Below are 19,001 nucleotides of genomic sequence, written 5' to 3' on the forward strand. Positions count from 1 at the left end.
AAGACCTTGAATTAAATTTAAATTTCTCATACGCATCGGCATTACAATCTCTGTCGTCTCTGTCATGACGCAGCTTATATTGTTATACATTTTACTTGCTTTGGCTTAAATGCAATTGTTGTAAATATATATGCTTTCTTTTTTTTTAAATTTTCGCCATTTTTCATGATTACATTTTAAATCTACCAACAGTATTTGTCGGCAGGTGCAAATTAAATGACCCAGCAGGAAATTGGAGCTGAAATGTAGAGTGTTTGTTTGACAACCTGTGACAGATTTTACATTTTCTGGTCTAGAGTAGTGCCAAAACTTGAAATCAACGAAAGAAACATCCTCATACACTGACTTTTTCATTTATTAAATACTTCAAGTCTTATGTTATTTCGAACTGTCAAGTCAATAAAGCAATTCTTTCGAGTTTTGGCGGCTAGAAAGGCGATTGAGAACAATCGGAACATTTCACTATTAGAAAAAATATCAAAATAACAAATACAGTGGAACTTCTCTAACTCGAATCACCATAATCCCCTAAAAAACTTCGAGTTAGGAGGGTTAAAATTTTCATTAAAACATTCAATTTTTGAAAAAGCTGTAAATTATAGATTTAGATACAGTTCTATTCATTTACTTCGCATAAAGTTTTATGTTCATACGTTAAATTCTGTATTCAGTAATTTTTTTTGTTGCATTTTGCTATTTTTTGGTTCTTGACGTCCGTATTTCATCAGTTTGTTACATGAGTTATGCAATCCATAAGTGCAATATCATATTTTTGTTCGCCTCCATATAATATAGAGAGACTGTTTTAAAATACTGCCTCGATAATAAAATTTTAATTTTTTTATTACCCCCTGGTCGAAAAGTTCGATTTATGGAATGAATTTTGTATGAAATTTGACTGCTATTGCCATTTCAAGAGTTCGAGTTATGGAGAACTTCGAGTTATAGAATTGTATGTATAAAATTTTATTTAAAAATTACTTAGCCATGAACTCACTCCATAGTAACTAGTTGCGGACCAGTTAAAAAAAATATTTTTTAAGCATTATTTTGTAATTTTAACTAAAAATAAATTTTAAGACAACTAGTTCGAAAAAATTTACAAAGTAACTAGTTGGGGACTAGTTTGTCACCAGTCATGACGTTGAGCTTACTAAACTAGCTATGGCATAAACATTTTAAGTATTTTTAGTCTGACTTTTTTCAGCTAAGGAATATGAGCGAGATCCGTTTCAATAATTTTATATTTTATGTATCTATTCATAGAATTTAATTTCCTACAGGGCAGCATAGCAGAGTGTCTCACTTAAATTCCATCGACAACAACAATTTCGCTGCGCGTAAGCGGCGTGCAGATTAAATCTACTAAAGGCACAACACTGTCCTACAAACCTTAACAGCTTTAAAATATGTATGTGTGTATGTGCTTGTTGTTGTTGCAACGCACGCGTCACCGAATTTCCACTTTGTCTCTTTGATCGCATCAAACCAAAATGGTTTTTTTCAGCGGCAAACGATTTTGACACAAATTTTAATGAGGTTTCTTTTCGCTTTCTATGGCTGCATGCCACAAATTGTTGCATGCCGCATACTTTTCACATTAGCAACAACAACAACAATGGCAATACCGCCGCAAATAATTAAACCAAAAAGTGTTGGAACCAAAGTCAGTTGTTGTTGTTGTTGTCTGCCACGGCAAATAGAACTGTAAATGCGCTTACAACAATTGCACAAACAAAAAACAATAACAACGCTGTAGTGTTGCAACTGCGCCGGCAAATTCTCGCTCGTTGAAATTGCGATTGCTGCAGTTCTTCGTGTATTTTTGGCGCATTTTTTGTTGCTGTAATTGAATGCAGCAACTCTGCTACTTTGTTGTTGTTTTTTTTATTGTTTTTGTTGCAACAATGACTGCTTTCACCCTTGTCTCTGCCGGTCTATCTATCTGTCGGTGTGTCTTTCGCTCATTTCATATTGTTGCAATGCTAACGCAGCACTCACCTCTATCCCTTCGCCTCCTCACCGACAGTTAAATGTGCCGTTAACGTCGACAATTGCTGTTGGTGAATTCAAAAATTTCGCTTTATACTTATAATTGTTGCAAATGGTGGTTATCATTGTTGCCACACCAAACATACAGACATACTGCCATATGCAGACATAACGGTTAACCGGCGCCAATAGCAACGCGCGACAAACATTATAATGTTGAACAGTCAACGTCGGCATCGTTATTATTAACATTGCAGCGCCATGATTGCGAAAGTCCGCCCACCATCCCCTGCTCTCTCCCTTTCAATTGTGCTTTGTTGCACTTTTATGCCTTTTTGTTGTTGTCTACAATTTTTTCACTGTCTTCGCTGTTACCTTTCGCCGCTGCCGTCGCTGTTATTGTTGTCGAGGTCATTGTTGTTGTGCACACTTCTTTGCACCGCTTTTCTTGCTGTTGCTGTTGTTGTTGCTTTTGTTTTTGTTATAATTATAATTTGCGCTTTTGTTCTCCATTTTAGCATTTTACCGTTTGCTGCAGCATTAATTGTTGGCATTGTTTTCTTTGCCATTGCAAAAGGTGCGGATAATTTGCGCGCGCGCGCTGAAGGGCAAGGGGGATCCGGTTGTCGGGTGCTATGCGTGTGCTTGTTGTTGTGCCAATGCGAACGCCTCTGACTTTTGCATTCGCTGTGCATTTAAATCGGATTTATTTTTATTGCTCTCCTTTGCGTTTCGTTTTCTTCCTTTCATTTCTTTCTAGGTTATGAGGTAATCGTACGCCCTCAGCGTTGGTCCCTTTCAAATCAAGTTGCGCTCCATTTACTCACTGCATTTCTGCAAAATTTGTTCTTATTTATTGTCAGCAATATGGCTTAAAGTTGAAGACGCGGTAAATATTTTCAACTGTACATATTTTATAAATTTCTCTCAAATTTATTTGCTGGTTTAGATATTAAGTAATTTACATCTCCACTGTCCAGCGTTGGCAATGTTGAAACATCTCGATATCTTTAGCCAACCAAGCAGACTTGAGGAATGAAAAATAGCCGCCTCATAAAAATTGTGTTTACCTCAAAGCGCTTCGGCGATACATAGGGGTCTTCTGTGCGATACATACTCAAGAGTCTTTCGGCATGACAATGGACCTGCGAGTTTAGCTGTCCAAGTGGAATCCATCGCGAAACCTGTCGCAAGGGTCAGCTTCTGAACCTAACCTAACCTAGGTTGATGGAGCTTTTCTCCGTTAGATTATAAATAACATTGCTGAGCTCCGCCGGTTAGTTCTCTCTTAAACTCCTCTTACAATATGCATCCTTATTACAAAGAGCCACAATCTAAGCCCGTCCATCTTTACAAGAGACTTTTCATTACTTAAAGTATTATCATAGCTTCCATAGTTATCTGCTTACTCAACTATTGTATACCTGGAACGATGAGCTATACGACCACATTGACATAGTTCAGCAAATAAAAAGCGGCTGCACTGGCTAAGTCATGTTGTTCGAATGGACGGAATCGCTTCAGCTTTGAAAGTATTCGATGCAGTATATGCTGGTGGAACCCTAGGAAGAGGAAGACCTCCATTCACTTGGGATTTCCAATTGTCTTCTTCTTCTTAACTGGCGTAGAAACCGCTTACGCGGTTATAGCCGAGTCCACAACAGTGCGCCACGCATCTCTCCTTTTGGCGGTTTGGCGCCAATTGGTAATACCAAGTGAAGACAGGTCCTTCTCCACCTGGTCCTTCCACCGGAGTGGAGGTCTTCCTCTTCCTCGGCTTCCACCAGCGTGTACTGCATCGAAAACTTTCAGAGCTGGGGCACTTTCATCCATTCGAACAACATGACCCAGCCAGCGTAGCCGCTGTCTTTTTATTCGCTGGACTATGTCTATGTCGTCGAACAACACATACAGCTCATCATTCCATCTTCTGCGGTATTCGCCGTTGCTAATGTTTAAGGGACCGTAAATCTTCCGCAAAACCTTTCTCTCGAAAACTCCTAGTGCCGTCTCATCGGATGTTGACACCGTCCACGCTTCTGCACCATAAAGTAGGACGGGAATGATGAGGGACTTGTAGAGTTTAGTTTTTGTTCGTCGAGAGAGGACTTTACTTTTCAATTGCCTACTCAGTCCATAGTAGCACCTGTTGGCAAGAGTGATTCTGCGTTGGATTTCAAGGCTGACATTATTATCGGTGTTAATGTTGGTTCCTAGGTATACGAAATTATCTACAACTTCAAAGTTATGACTGTCAACAGTGACGTGGGAGCCAAGACGCGAATGCGCTGACTGTTTGTTTGATGACAGGAGATATTTCGTCTTGTCCTCGTTCACCACCAGACCCATTCGCTTCGCTTCCTTATCCAGGCGGGAAAAAGCAGAACTAACGGCGCGGGTGTTGTTTCCGATGATATCAATATCATCGGCGTACGCCAGGAGCTGTACACTCTTGTAGAAGATTGTACCTTCTCTATTTAGCTCTGCAGCTCTTATAATTTTCTCCAGCATCAAGTTAAAGAAGTCGCACGATAGCGAGTCACCTTGTCTGAAACCTCGTTTGGTATCGAACGGCTCGGAGAGGTCCTTCCCGATCCTGACGGAGCTTTTGGTGTTGCTCAACGTCAACTTACACAGCCGTATTAGTTTTGCGGGGATACCAAATTCAGACATCGCGGCATAAAGGCAGCTCCTTTTCGTGCTGTCGAAAGCAGCTTTAAAGTCGACAAATAGATGGTGTGTGTCGATCCTTTTTTCACGGGTCTTCTCCAAGATTTGGCGCATGGTGAATATCTGGTCAGTTGTTGATTTTCCAGGTCTAAAGCCACACTGATAAGGTCCAATCAGTTTGTTGACGGTGGGCTTTAGTCTTTCACACAGTACGCTCGATAGAACCTTATAAGCGATGTTAAGGAGGCTTATCCCACGATAGTTGGCGCAGATTGTGGGGTCTCCCTTTTTGTGGATTGGGCAGAGTACACTGAGATTCCAATCGTCGGGCATGCTTTCTTCCGACCATATTTCGCAAAGAAGCTGATGCATGCACCTTATCAGCTCTTCGCCGCCGTATTTGAATAGCTCGGCCGGCAATCCATCGGCCCCCGCCGCCTTGTTGTTCTTCAAGCGGGTAATTGCTATTCTAATTTCTTCACGGTCGGGCAATGGAACATCTGTTCCATCGTCGTCGATTGGGGAATCGGGTTCGCCATCTCCTGGTGTTGTACTTTCACTGCCATTCAGCAGGCTGGAGAAGTGTTCCCTCCACAAACACAGTATACTCTGGTCATCAACCACTAGATCACCGCTGGGGGTCCTACAGGAGTGTGCTCCGGTCTTGAAACCTTCAGTTAGTCGCCGGATCTTTTCGTAAAATTTTCGAGCATTACCCCTGTCGGCCAGCTTGTCAAGCTCTTCATACTCACGCATTTCTGCCTCTTTCTTTCTTTTTCTGCAAATGCGTCTCGCTTCCCTCTTCAGCTCTCGGTATCTTTCCCATCCCGCTCGTGTTGCGGTCGATCGCAACATTGCGAGGTAGGCAGTCTGTTTTCTCTCCACTGCGAGACGACAATCCTCATCATACCAGCTGTTTTTTTGGCTTTTCCGAAAGCCAATGGTTTCGGTTGCAGCTGTACGTAAGGAGTTTGATATGCCGTCCCACAGCTCCCTTATACCGAGATGCTGATGAGTGCTCTCAGAGAGCAGGAGTGCAAGTCGAGTAGAAAATCGTTCGGCTGTCGGTTGTGATTGCAGCTTCTCGATGTCGAACCTTCCTTGTGTTTGTTGTCTACGCCAGTTAAAAAGAAGAAGAATATAACAGTATAGCATCAACGGAGATCTCATAATTTTCTATAAGTTGGATTGCTTCAATCAGTTATCGAGGCCGCTTCCAAAAAAGTTTTAACCGATAACGCCAGTCCACAATTCACATGAGACAGATCTTCTTTGGTATTTTACTAACAGTAGTGTTGTCTTACGACGCCTCATTACTGAAATAGTGTTCTTCCCCAAATTCCTAACGAGTAACGAGTGCGGCTGGTGAAAACCATCCTGTCTGTCCAGTTTTGCAACACTTTTTCCTGCACAGTCGGTCCAGTCTCTGGTATAATGACCCGACTGTTCGTTTCTAATCGGTCTACAGCTGAGTTTATGAAATAATACTTCTCATATGATTTCGATCCTAGAAATTCGTTCCAATAAAGTGATGGTTTCAAGAGATTTATGGCTGGTTGAACCATTTAATTCTTTGACATTTGATATTGATGTGAAGAACCGAAAGGTCAGTACTCATTTGCCTGAAAGGCTCAATGACGCCACTGACGGTAAGGTTGGTTTCATCTTCAGTTTTAGAAACTAGTTTTAGAAATCAGACAATAACATTTCTAGATGAAATAAAGTCTATGGAATTACGTAAGAGCTTCAAATACGACAGTTTTATTAAGCTCTAACCAGAAATGTCAAACACATATTTTTCTTTGACAGTTGGTTTGACAGCATTTCGCTCTATGACATTCTATCCTCAATAAAATTGGTTTAATGGCTGAAAGTGGCCGATTGAACTAGCTGCGAGTCAGTATATCTCAACTTTTACGAAGACTTTTTCGGAAAATAAAGCGCTTATGCTGAAATCAGTAATTGAGTAAGTTACCTTCGTATTTTTGCTCATTTTTTGTGCAGCGTCTTATATATATATGACTAGAACATCTGCAACATTTCATCTAACAGACGAAACTTTACCCACTCACAATATTTTTTCATCCAAAATAAAAAGACAAATACCAAATTTTTTAATTAACTAAAATATTTTATTGACTTTTAATGCATAAAAGGCAAATTTTTTCACATCAAAATGAACTATTTTCTTATTTTAACTTAAAAGTTTAAGACAAAAGAGACCAAAGTTGAAGAATAGAAACATTGTAGGAAAAAATACACCTTAAAAATCAGCAGCAAGCGAAGAAAACAATAAAAACTAATAAAAGAAAGTGTATTCGATGCAAACGAGCTGGCGAACAAAGGATGCAATATTGAGGAACATTGACTGGTGGCTGGCAGGAAGTGCCACGCTCACTCACTCACTCATCGAGAGAGTATCGAGGAATATGCAGCTGTGTGTGTAACGGTGACAACCCGGCGGAGAAATGAAAACAGCGAAAGAGTAGTTAGAAAAAATTGTAAGACCAGAGTTCGGGAACTCTTGAAACTACTCGTGGTGTTCGTGGTGAACATTACTGTTTTCTCATTTCTACTCGAGACTGGGAATTCTTAAACACTTTGGACTAGTCTGGCACTACTGAAAAGGAAACTACATCGCAAATTGGTGCCAAGTGAGGACTAGTTCCAAACTAGTCCGTTTCTCCGAAAGTGTATTACTGCATTCCGTGATATCAACGCTATTGTTGTTGTTGTTGCACTGGTGTGCCGTTATAGTATATTCAATTACATAATTGCTTAACACATTGTTGCCGTGGACCTACCAAGTACGTGCTCATATACAAATTAATGGAATGGTGTAAATGAATGATTGAGTGTATGGATGAATGAGGAACCGCTATCGAAGAACCAACTGAAGCGCAAGTGCTTCACTCTTCGATGGTGCAGAGATTAGGTGCACGCAAAATGATACTGGTTGCCTTGCCACCGTTGGCCAGCAGAGCGGACGTAGCGTTGCCATTCAAGTGTCCATTGTGTCTCGACTTGCCACGTGACGGCTTCACTTGTAGATGCTGCTGGTTGTAGTAGTGTTGCTGGTGCTGCTGTTGTTTGCCGTTAAGCAACAAAAGCCTTTGGTGTTGATAGTGCTGTGGATGTGGATGCACATAAATGCCCGTATCGCGCAACTTGCGATACAAGGATATATACTTGCCGGCCGTTGTGGTTCTAGGAACTATATACTTCTCACAGAAACCGGTTTTGGAGCGTGCGGCAGCGCTGAGCTTGTCATAGGCGAGCGCCTGCAGGAATGCCAATACGAATGTGTAACAATTGTGGCTATCCTCCTGGTAATGGGAGACGGTCCAGCGATCCGGCTGATTGCAAATCTGCGGGCGAGCAAACGGATGTCAAATGGACACATACATATGGATTGAATACAAGCACATATACATATATGTATGTATGTATGTATGTATGTAGGTGTGTGCGTGCCACATTTTGTGGTAGCTGCATCAATGGTTGGCTCTAACACTCATAGCTGGCAAGCAGTGAAGCATGCCGAAGCCGTAGGTGCTACGCTTAATTGCGCTTTTCTTGCGGCAATTCTCATGCACACACAGATACATATACACACAGACGCATAACGGCGCATAACTTACCTGCTGCAATATATCATCCCAATAGTCATACCATGGTTCGGGGACATCGCCAACCAGCAGGCATTGCCACCAATCGGACATGCGTGCATTATCGGGCCGATGGCGCCGCAAGCCATACCGATCGAATTCCACAACACAACCCGTTGAGGTCGTCACGGCAATATGCAAATCGGTTGAGTTGTTGTAGTCACTGTGGAATATACATACGTTGAAAGAGACCACACACATAAATCTATCAGCTAACATATGCATTGTAAGTGTGTGTTTGTATAGTTGTATATGCTATGGTTTAGCTGCTAAGTAGCATCGAAGGAAACTAATTTGTCGTATTGAGTATGTTGGTGAATGTGGGGCACAAATTGAGATTGAACGCTTATGGAGGACAAGCCAATATGCGCAGCAAGTACTGCAATTCATTTTAATTTTTAGTCACCATTTAAGTGATTTAAACAGGACAGAATTAGGAAGCTTTTTAGAGCTTAATGAGCTTTTTGCAGATGATCAAAAGCGTGGACATATTTTTTCGGTTTCGGTAAAGATAGTTGAAGCTTCTCATCCTAAATACCATCAATGAGATGTCTATTCCATGTAATATTTCTTGGGTTTAATTAACATTTCTTTCTTGGGTTTTATCATTCCCGTCCTGCTCTATGGTGCTGATGTCAACATCCGATGAGACGACCCAAGGACATGTCGAGTGGAAAATTTTGCGCAAGATTTATGGTCCTCAGAACATTGGCAAAGGCGAATACCGCAGACGATGAAACAATGTGCTATACGACATTGACATTGTTCAGCGAATAAAAAGACAGCGGCTACGCTGGCTAGGTCATGTTATCAGAATGGACAAAAACACTCCAGCTCTGAAACTGTTCGATGCAATACCCGTCGATGGAAGCAAAAGAAACATGAAGAGAAAGGTCTCCACTCCGTTGGAACGACCAGGTGGAAAAAGACCTTGGCAGCACAACTGGCGGTGAATTGCGAAGGAAAGAGAAAAATAACGCGCTATCTCAATTCGATTCGGCTATAATCGGATAAACGTTTTCTACGCCAATTTACAATAAAGGAGTTTCCTCAAAAACTGTTCAGTATACTCATGGATCTTTGGGTTTGCGATTGTGCTTTCAAAAAATATAATAAGGCGGAAAGAGAACGTGGAAGAACTTGTCAGTAAAAGGCTGGCTTCAGCCTAAAACCCATTTGTTTACAGCATTAAACTCCAAGATACGAAGATACACCATGACCATATCACCAAATATGAATACACAGCACTTAATCCATCCACTGAAATGTATGGAAGTAATGCTGGACAGGGTTTTGATTTCCATACTTCGGATTGAGACCACTATTAGCACGGATCACTAACAATTCAGTCAAAATACCTTATACTAATCATAATCATATAAATCCCAGAAATTCTGTCTGTCTGAGAAAATCAAGAAGTACTGGGGGAGCAACGGACCGCTAGAAGTCCGTACAAAGAATGTGGTGTACTTACAAAATTATTTTGCATACAATATTGAGTTGGACAACAATATTGCTGGTGGATAGGAAAATTATCCGAGACCTCATCGAAAACAATTTACGGTGAACTTAGAAACCAGACCTAAGACCTGGTATGATATTGCTGTGTAGATCAGAAATCATCAAGCACTCTCTTTTCAGAGCATAAGAACAGTTCTTTTCGGTTTGCAAACATTTTGAGATTACTCAGTCTAGAATCATCGAATACGGGATTGAAAAAACTGGAAACTTGTGTCAAAAGCAGCTCGCTACAATGTTGGATCATAAGAGAGCTTCTTTGTAGATTCAAATATATGAGCCTTGGGATCAACTCGAGCACAGAAAGTCACAGTATTTTTGGGTTTATTGAAATGGAATGCATATACGCGCAAATTAAGCCAATGTACTTCCTGCACTTAGCATGCTCTCTCTGCCTTAACTTTTTGAATACAGAACTCAGCAGTTGTAAATTGTGTGAGTGTATGTGTGTGTGACAAAAATGTGTACTCACTTGAGAAAATCGCCTGTGGTCGGACGTAAAACAATTGCGCAGGGATATTGCGAGGCACGTATGAACGGATAGGGCAAGCGAAAAGGTAATAAACGTGTGCCACCAACAACACCAACACCAGCGCTACCTGTGCTACGTGTGCGTCCACCGGTGTAGCCACCATTGCTCACCGTTTCATTACCACGTACAACGTCCTCATCGTCAGCCGCATCGGCCGCATCATGCTTGCCGTCCACATCGACGCCAGTGTCTAATACTTGTTTGCATTTGGGGCAACGGTGTGGCAAGTGGAAGCAGAAAACTTTTACATTGCAATGATGAAAGCATAAAATGCCTGGATCTGAGGTAATTGTTGGTGTTGTTGTTGCTGCTCTGCTGCCAGTTGTTCCTCTTGCTGTCGTTGAGGCATGTGTCGTTTGTTTAGTAACTCTTGTTGTTGTTTTTTCACTTGCTGCCGCTGTTTTTGTTGTTGTTGTCATCAGCATGCTCGTGGTCGGCATTGTTGTGCCGTTTGTTGTCAATGTTGTCATCGCAGCGGTTAGTGTTTTTGTTGTTGTCAATGTAGTTGTTGCTGCCAACATGTTTTTTGGGAATGATGCGTTTATTACGTTGCGTACGCTTCCGCTGTTCTCGCGGCTTATCTTCCTTGCTCCTCTTAACTCCTTCCTACTTCTCGCGGCTGTGGTCTTTGTACCTTCTGCGGTCTCTGTTTGTGTTGCGTATTTGCTGTTGTCGCTGTTCTCATCCGATGCGCTGTTGTTGTCCTGTAAAGAAACATAAAGTCCTTGTTAATAAAGTTGAGACAAGTACACTGCGTGTGCTTTGCGCTAAGCGGTGGACAATCTCATTGCGAAGGACACGAATGCAGCTACTTTTGTGGCATATTAAACACTTGCCATTCATTGTCACTTAACCATTGAGCCGGGCTTTTAACCGAACCAAACCAATCGAAGATAACAAGCGCCAACGCGCCAGCGACTGTTTTGGAAGCGTGCACGAGGACGGTTGAATAAGATTGACATGCAAAGTAACTTCAAATGCAAGGCTGAGTTGGTAACTAGAACTGTCAAATATTGAAGCTTTCTAGGTCATTCATAGTCGTCGGGCTAAAATACTGATTAAAGAGAAAGAAATTCTTCTTAAATTAAGTAAGAAACCAGATTCTGAAAGCATTTCTTGCAAATAACACTTCTAGGATCAAAGGCACCCGAAACCCTCACTAGTAAACGTTCCTTCTACTATTTTCATTTACGTTTTCGTTTTTTATGGTTTACGGAAAGCATTTTTATTCGAAAGCAGTCCAATGCCTTGGTGCATTTTGGGTTAAGAGGACTCTACACCGAAGCTTAAGGGTACTCAGATATAATATTAGAATCTGTCTCGTAAATCGATGGGTGATATAGATCCATCAAAGTAGAGATGTAAGGTTCCTGTAGCTGACGGCATCCTAATTAAGTGGCTTAGGTGGATATGAGGCTTGTATTGCTTTCTCGATCTTGAATGAAGCTACTGGAAGGTGTTTTAGATCATAGTTGGTTCCAAGCTAGTTTTCGTAACAGGAATAAAAAGTTGATGCTGGATTCCGAACTTGAATAACTGAGCTAGACAAAGTACAAAGAAGCGGAGCTACAGGAATAAGACAGAAAGGTTTAATATCATATATGGATCTGTGGACCGAAGTGACCTTTATCTTAGTCCATGCGAACTTCCAATAAAATAATGGTTTGAGATGATTTGCGAAAACTTTTGATCGAAGAAAGTTGTGAAAATCGAGGACTAATGAAGGAAAGATCACTTTGAAAGAGTTCAGCACTGTTCCTCCATAGCACCCCCGTATAACGCACAGTCCACAAATATTTGAAATTCAGTGACAAGCGCCGCTCAATTTTACTTTCGGACGCAGTTGAGTGGCGCGGAAAACGTTGTAACGAGAAAGAGTTTATTGCCAATTTCATCCAACAACTACTGATTAGGAGCGAGACCACTAGCGCATTGTAGTTGTTGTATATGTATATTAGCCAGTGCGTGCTTGTACGCACCCGAATAGCGTACACATTTTCGCTTCCCCAACTTTCGTTACACGCTTCATTGTTGTTTTTGCTTTTGTTCAGCGATTTCATTGAAAGTTGCACAGCGTACAAGAACAATGCGTAACATAGCGCTTGACAATCGGCATGACAAGTGCGCCTGGAATGGGGGCAACAAGTTGGCCAATCAAGCAAATTAGTATGATAAACTCTCTAAGGAGTTGTGCTATTCTGTGTCTGTAAGAAATTAAATTAATATTTTATGACGTAAATGCATAAATAGATGCATATATCCGAACTTATTGACGTAGATACATATGTGCACTTACGTCAATACATAAGTAGTCTGTGGAAAAATTCTGGATTTGCTTATTAATGTCCATAATTAATGTGGCAATTTCCGTAATTCTGTCTTTAACACAGATAGTGATTAGAGTATGTTTAGTTCATCAATTTATTATTTATAACACCTTAATATAATCTAGAAATATATCTGTGACCGGAATGTTGGGACGAACTGAGCTCATCATACACTTCTATCCGTCCGTCTACTCGTCCATTTGTCTATAAAACCTATAACTCCCGTCAAATAATGGAATACGTTCGAAAAACGGCGGTATCGGACCATTGTCACAGCTGATCAACGGTTCCATTGAAATATACTTGATCGACAAAATACAATTTTATTCTTAAATGTATGTATGTGATTGGCGTTTGAACCGTTTAGCCGGTTATAGCCGAATCGACGATAGTGTGCCATTTCTCTCTCTCCTTCGCAAATCAGCGCCAGTTGGAGATCTCAAGTGTAACCAGGTCGCTCTCCACCTGGTCCCTCCAACGAAGTGGAGGCCTTCCCCTTCCTCGGCTTCCTCCTGCGGGTACTGCATCGAACACTTTCAGGGCTGGAGTGTTTTCGTCTATTCGGACAACATGACCTAGCCAGGCTAGCCGCTGTATTTTTATTCGTTGAACTATGTCAATGTCGTCGTATAACTTCATCGTTCCATCGTCTGCGGCATTCGCCGTTGCCAATGTTCTGAGGACCATAAATCTTGCGCAACATTTTCCTCGCGAAAACCTCTAGTGTAAAGCAGGACGGGAATGAGATCGAGAGAGGACTTAACTGTTCAATTGCCTACTCAGTCCAAAGTAGCACCTGTTGGCAAGAGTGATTCTGCGCTGGATTTCGAGGCTGACATTGTTCGTGTTGAGATATACGAAACTATCTACTACTTCAAAGTTATGGCTGTCAACAGTGACGTGGGAGCCAAGACCCCGAGTGCGCTGACTGCTTCTTTGATGACAGGAGATATTTCGTCTTGTCCTCATGCACCTCCAGACCCATTCGCTTCACTTCCTTATCCAGGCGGGAAAAAGCAGAACTAACGGCACGGTTGTTGCTTCCGATGATATCGATTATAAGTTAGATAATTATCTTGTATATTAAAAACATTTTTTATACCAAATTTAGTAGCTTTTGTAAGAAGTAAATGTTAGTAAAAAATTATCTTAAGTCATTTAAGATGTCCACAAATGGTGAAGTCTTTGACAGTTTTACCAAATCGATCTTAAATCGACTTTAATTTCTACTTATCCTGGTTATTCAAAAACCGAAATTTTAACAATTTATTTTAAAAAATGCTAAATCATTATGGTAAGACAGATATTTAAATTTTAAAGTTTCCAATAGAACAAAATCAATACGTGATCTATATCAAACCGTTTATATCTGTTAGGGTAAGCTATTGGGATATTTCTACAATTTGTAGTTGAGACTAAATTCCTTTAGTTAATATATATTTCGAAAAAGACCTAAATCGGTCAAGAAATACGATTTTTATCAATAATTTGACGCCAGCGCTATCTATCGGCATTATTTATATTTAATTTAATTTTAATAAAACTTACCATTTTTTTCCTTAGTGGGGAAGAATGTTATTGTTAAGGGTCAGGTATGAAGACTATTACGGAATTTCATATTGTCAGACTTCTGTTTGATCAAATAATTTCATAAGTTTCAAACGGTTTTAAGGTTTAAAATTGAATTATGGTTTTTTAAACTTCTTCTTTGATTATTAAACTGTTCCTAAATATTAAATATTAAAATTTTTATTTTTCGATTTGCAACCTAAAATTACGCTTGGACTCAAGTACTCTATTCTATGTATTTAAGTCCAAGCATTTTGTGGATGTGGATATGGCATATAAATCTAGTATTTGTGGCTACTATGAATATTTTTCGGCTATACAAGTCAATATACAAAGCTTTCATTGCACGACCAGCTGATAATAATCATATATTTAGATTTGTGTTGCCACTTAACAACTTCTTTATCTTAACCTCAAATGGTTGTCCAACTACGATTTATACCACAATTCCCAACAGTCACCCTTTACTTATACTAGCTAAGAATAAATATATTAAGTCTAATAACGCATTTATGAGTAAATTGACATATTAATCGTAGAAAAGGAATCAATTTATAACTCTTCAATACTTCAGTGTGTCTAGGTATGTGTGCACCATTTCCTCAAAACGAAATTGATAAGCATATCAAAGTCACTCAATCAACAATAGACCTACACAAACAAACCAACCAGAAACACACGCACATGCCTACACATACACACACACAAATCCTAGAAATATAAAGAAACTGTGCGGCGATGGCGAGGCAGCCTATAAATAGCAAATATAACAATTTAACATTTCAAACGATGCGCGTTTACATGCATACATACAAATTCAAACATGAATACAAACGTATGAGAACAACCAGCGACAGTGTGAGCTGCCGCGAGCGATGATTGTAAAAATCAGTTTGGTTACGTATACGCCGTGTTGGGCTAAAAAGCCGGTTGCAAATGCTAAAGAAAACATAAACAAACCGGAAAAATGCCAACAAAAAGACAGAGGACAATGAGAGAGAGAGCCAAAGATTGAAAGAAAGCAAGAAAACGGAATGCAATAAAAATGCGTTACTGAGAGAGCGAGAGCGCGTGGCAGAGAGAGAGCGCGAATGCAAATAGAAAAGTGAAAACTGCGTCGACTCACCACTAGCAAGCCGATACAGTGAGAGAGAGGGTGCATGTTAAAGGATGCATAATTGATTCCGCTGAGTGCCATGCACCACCTACGAACCGTTAAAGGTGATTAAAAGGTAACTGAAGGGAAAGTGGAAAGCAGCACTTTCAACGACACTAACGAACTAGCAAGAACACCTTGCGCTGGCACCCAATAAACTCTGGCGTGTAGGTGCAGCTGTGTGTGGGCGCGCACTATGAATAAAACAACAATAATAATAATAACAAAAACAACAACTACTAACTGCATTCGGCTTGCTTGCTTGCTTGGTGCGCTCGTCAATCGGCTGGTTGGCATACGCAGCAGCGCATTAATTTCCCAAATCCAATCGGGGGTGGTTCTTTGCATGCGTACGACACCCTTGGCCGAGCAGTTGTCGACGAGCTACGGTTACGAACGGTCGCATTGTAGTGTCATAGCGCGCGCCAGAACACTTACAAAGCACTTTGAACATTTGACCAGAGTCAGTCGCCTTAGTGCGGTGAGTAGTGCGCTCCACATTAGCTCCGTCAGTTGGCTAACGACGTACCGACGAACAATTTTGGGCCTAAATGCATGTTGCATGCGTTGCACGGCCAACAGTGGTGGTAGTGTCGCGTTGCATGAGTGACGTGCAGTGTCGCAACGTCGTGATCGTCACTGGTGTCGTTTGTGCGCTGTGAAACGAATTTGAACGCAAACTGTAATAAAGGCAGTCAGTCAGCCAACCAAAGCTGTATAAAAAAAAAGGATAATAAGGATATATTGGCGGTGGAAAGCAAGCGAACTAGCGCGCTATTAAATATTGCATGCAGCATTTATTGCAGTGCGTAGCATTTACAGTTGCGAATTTTCGAATTAATTAATAAATAACTAAAAGTGAAGTGGCATTTTATGCTTAAAAAAAAAATAAAATAAAAAAACAAAAACAAGTGAAAAAACAACTGAAGTGTCAATAGCACGCCAGCACGTGATTGTTGCTTGTGAAAAAAAGTGTTTGCTTTCTTCGGCGAAAAATACTTTATTTCACCGCTAATAAAGAGATATACGCTTTTTAAACGTCACGCAAATCGCTTGAGTGAGAAAAAAATAAATCTTATAATCCAAATATAATAAATAAAGTGTTGTGTATAAATCGTATCGAATTTGGGTGCCCGACTCGTGTGCTTAATTTGTTTGTTTGTGGCCCGTTTTCTTTGCGGTTTCCGTGGGGATAAACTTTGTGGGTTGCTTTTTTGGTGTTACGCTAGTTAGCATGGCAACGTTTATATTTTGTTCGCCTTCTTAATTGGCTGAAAGCAACTTTGTTGAGCTGGCTCTACTTTTGGTGTGGAGTATAATGACCTAAGCTGATAGGTATGTGGAAATTTTTGTTGTATATTTGTGGTTTTTGTTTATATTAATATTAAGACTGCTAAATAATAATACTAGGGAATTTATTTAAGCGGATTTGTTTGTTTTTGTCATATATTTAGTAATATTTTTATGAAGTTACCCCTCAAAGTACTTCTTACACGGTCACTAAAAATAAACGAAAATAATAGTATTATAAATATTTATTTGAATTGTATGAATATTTGTTTAATTAATTTGAATTCAATACATTGAATTCGAAATTTCGTACAATCTGATGATTTAAGTGTTTTACGAAATCTATAAGGCAATCTATAAAAATCGTATATTTGTTCTTCTAAAATAACTATATGGAGAATTGCCATGTAAAATTGGTTGAAAAGTAGGAAAATCTCTTATAATTAGGTTTCTTTTTCGAGTTATTGTCGAATAAAGGTTTTCGATGATGAAATATTAGAAAAATATTCTACATCATCCTTTGTTTTCGGAAAAATATTACTTGACTTTACCAAATTGAAAAAAATAAAAATAAAAATAAAAATAAAAATAACATAAAAATAATTTGTATATACAGTGGAACTTCCAAAACTCGAACTTCTATAAGTCGAAGATCGCCATAACTCGAACTATTGAATTGGCAATAGCGTTTAGAAATCAAATTTCATACAAATTTCCTTCCATAAATGGAAGTTCTCCATAATTCGAACTCTTGAAATGGCAATAGCAGTCAAATTTCACACAAAATTCATTCCATAAATCGAACTTTTCGACCAGAACATAATAGAAAATTTAAAATTGTACTATCGAGGCATATTTTAAAAGGGTATCTCTATATCGTATGGAGGCTAAAAAAAATATGATATTATACTTATGGATTGCTTAAATCAGGTAACAATGGTATGGGCTACCGACGTCAAGAGCCAAACAATTGCAAATTGCTACAAACAAGATTAGAGAATATATGTTTTAATGTATTTAAATACAATTTCTTGCAAAGTAAATAAATAAAACTATGTATAAATCCATATATTACAGTTTTTTGAAAAAAAAATGCATGTTTTAATGAAAATTCTATAACTCGAAGTCTCTATAAATTGAAGTTTTTTTGTAGATTATGGTGATTTGAGTTGGAGATGTTCCACTGTATTTAAATTTTTTTTGTTGTATAGTATATGTGAATTTTTATTTAATTTAAATACATTTTTAATTTTTGTAATTAAAAAAAATCATTTGTAAATTTTAGAAAAAGTCATTTAATGGAAAAATAGTTTTAATTAATTTATATCCATAGTTGCATTAATATTTAATTTTTTTTATAATTTGTAGTTTAGGAAAATTGCAGTAAATTATTATTATTAATATTAAAAATAATAAAAAATAATTTTTTTTTAGTTTTTTAATTTTAATTTAATTTTAATTTATTTTATAAAATTATTTAATAAGAAAAAAATAATAACTCTTATAAAATCTTAAATTTATTTTTCAAAAAATTTACAATTTTGTCATATTTTTTTTTTATTTTGAGTTTAAGTGAATTTAATAAATAAATATGATTTATTTAATTACAGTTTGTAATTCATTTATAATTCTTTAACAGTAATTTTAAATATTTAGAAATATTTTTGCCTTAAGTAGAAATAAATAAATTTTCAGTTAATTAATTATTTAAAATATAAATCAAGAATATTTAAAAATCTCTTAATTTAATCTTTAACTGTATTAATAGAATTTTTTTTAATTACATACACTTTTTCATTAATTACTTACAAAATAATTTTGTCGGAACTTAATATTTAATTTTTTTGTTTTAATTTAATGCCATCCTAGTAAAGGTCTTACTCCAAACTGGGATTTTTTTCAAACAAAATACAGTTGAACTTCCATTCGAATCACTATAATCTACAAAAAAAAAAGAGATTTCCGAAATACGGAAGATAATATGTCTGCAATTTGACTTCTGTTGCCAATTCAACAATTCGAGTTTTGAAATTTCAACTGCGTCTATATATTTTTCCCGATTATCTCTTCAATAAACAGATAAAATTGGCGCTGGTAACTGAAAAATCCTTTTTACATACATACATTTCGCTACAGATCCACAAAATATAGAAAATACGCCTAATTGTAGGCAACACTACTACTTTTCTACTTTATGCATCGCCCACTCGAAGATAAGCTTTGAATGGCTGCATGTACTTAGAAGCCATTCAAATAGTTTTACTCAAAATCCGCCATTC

General features: G+C 38.5%; 2 protein-coding genes across 9 annotated transcripts in view; one reads left to right on the forward strand and one right to left on the reverse strand.

The window, feature by feature from the left end:
• The window catches only part of LOC105217917 (protein eyes shut), a 188,010-nt gene that overhangs the window by 34,996 nt on the left and 134,013 nt on the right, over positions 1-19,001 (forward strand). For 4 of the 6 annotated variants that reach the window (XM_054228187.1, XM_011193166.3, XM_054228191.1 and 1 more), the window contains exon 1: positions 16,337-16,767. The exons of the other annotated variants lie outside the window; for them this stretch is intronic. The gene's annotated coding sequence lies outside the window, so the exon portion shown is untranslated. Of the gene's footprint in view, positions 1-16,336; positions 16,768-19,001 lie in introns of those variants that run through there. 6 annotated transcript variants of the gene reach the window in all.
• LOC105217919 (uncharacterized) overlaps positions 6,798-19,001 on the reverse strand; it is a 143,918-nt gene continuing 131,714 nt past the window's right edge. For 2 of the 3 annotated variants that reach the window (XM_054228194.1, XM_054228193.1), the window contains exons 4-6: positions 10,321-11,084; positions 8,304-8,493; positions 6,800-8,030 (exon numbers count right to left, since the gene is read on the reverse strand). In XM_054228194.1, coding sequence (XP_054084169.1) covers positions 7,572-8,030; positions 8,304-8,493; positions 10,321-10,901 — 1,230 coding nt within the window. In that variant the 5' untranslated portion in view covers positions 10,902-11,084 and the 3' untranslated portion in view covers positions 6,800-7,571. Of the gene's footprint in view, positions 8,031-8,303; positions 8,494-10,320; positions 11,085-19,001 lie in introns of all 3 variants that reach the window. The other variant, XM_054228197.1, reaches the window with a different exon arrangement.

The sequence above is a fragment of the Zeugodacus cucurbitae genome, chromosome 3 (assembly GCF_028554725.1).
Source record: "Zeugodacus cucurbitae isolate PBARC_wt_2022May chromosome 3, idZeuCucr1.2, whole genome shotgun sequence".
NCBI lineage: Eukaryota > Metazoa > Arthropoda > Insecta > Diptera > Tephritidae > Zeugodacus > Zeugodacus cucurbitae.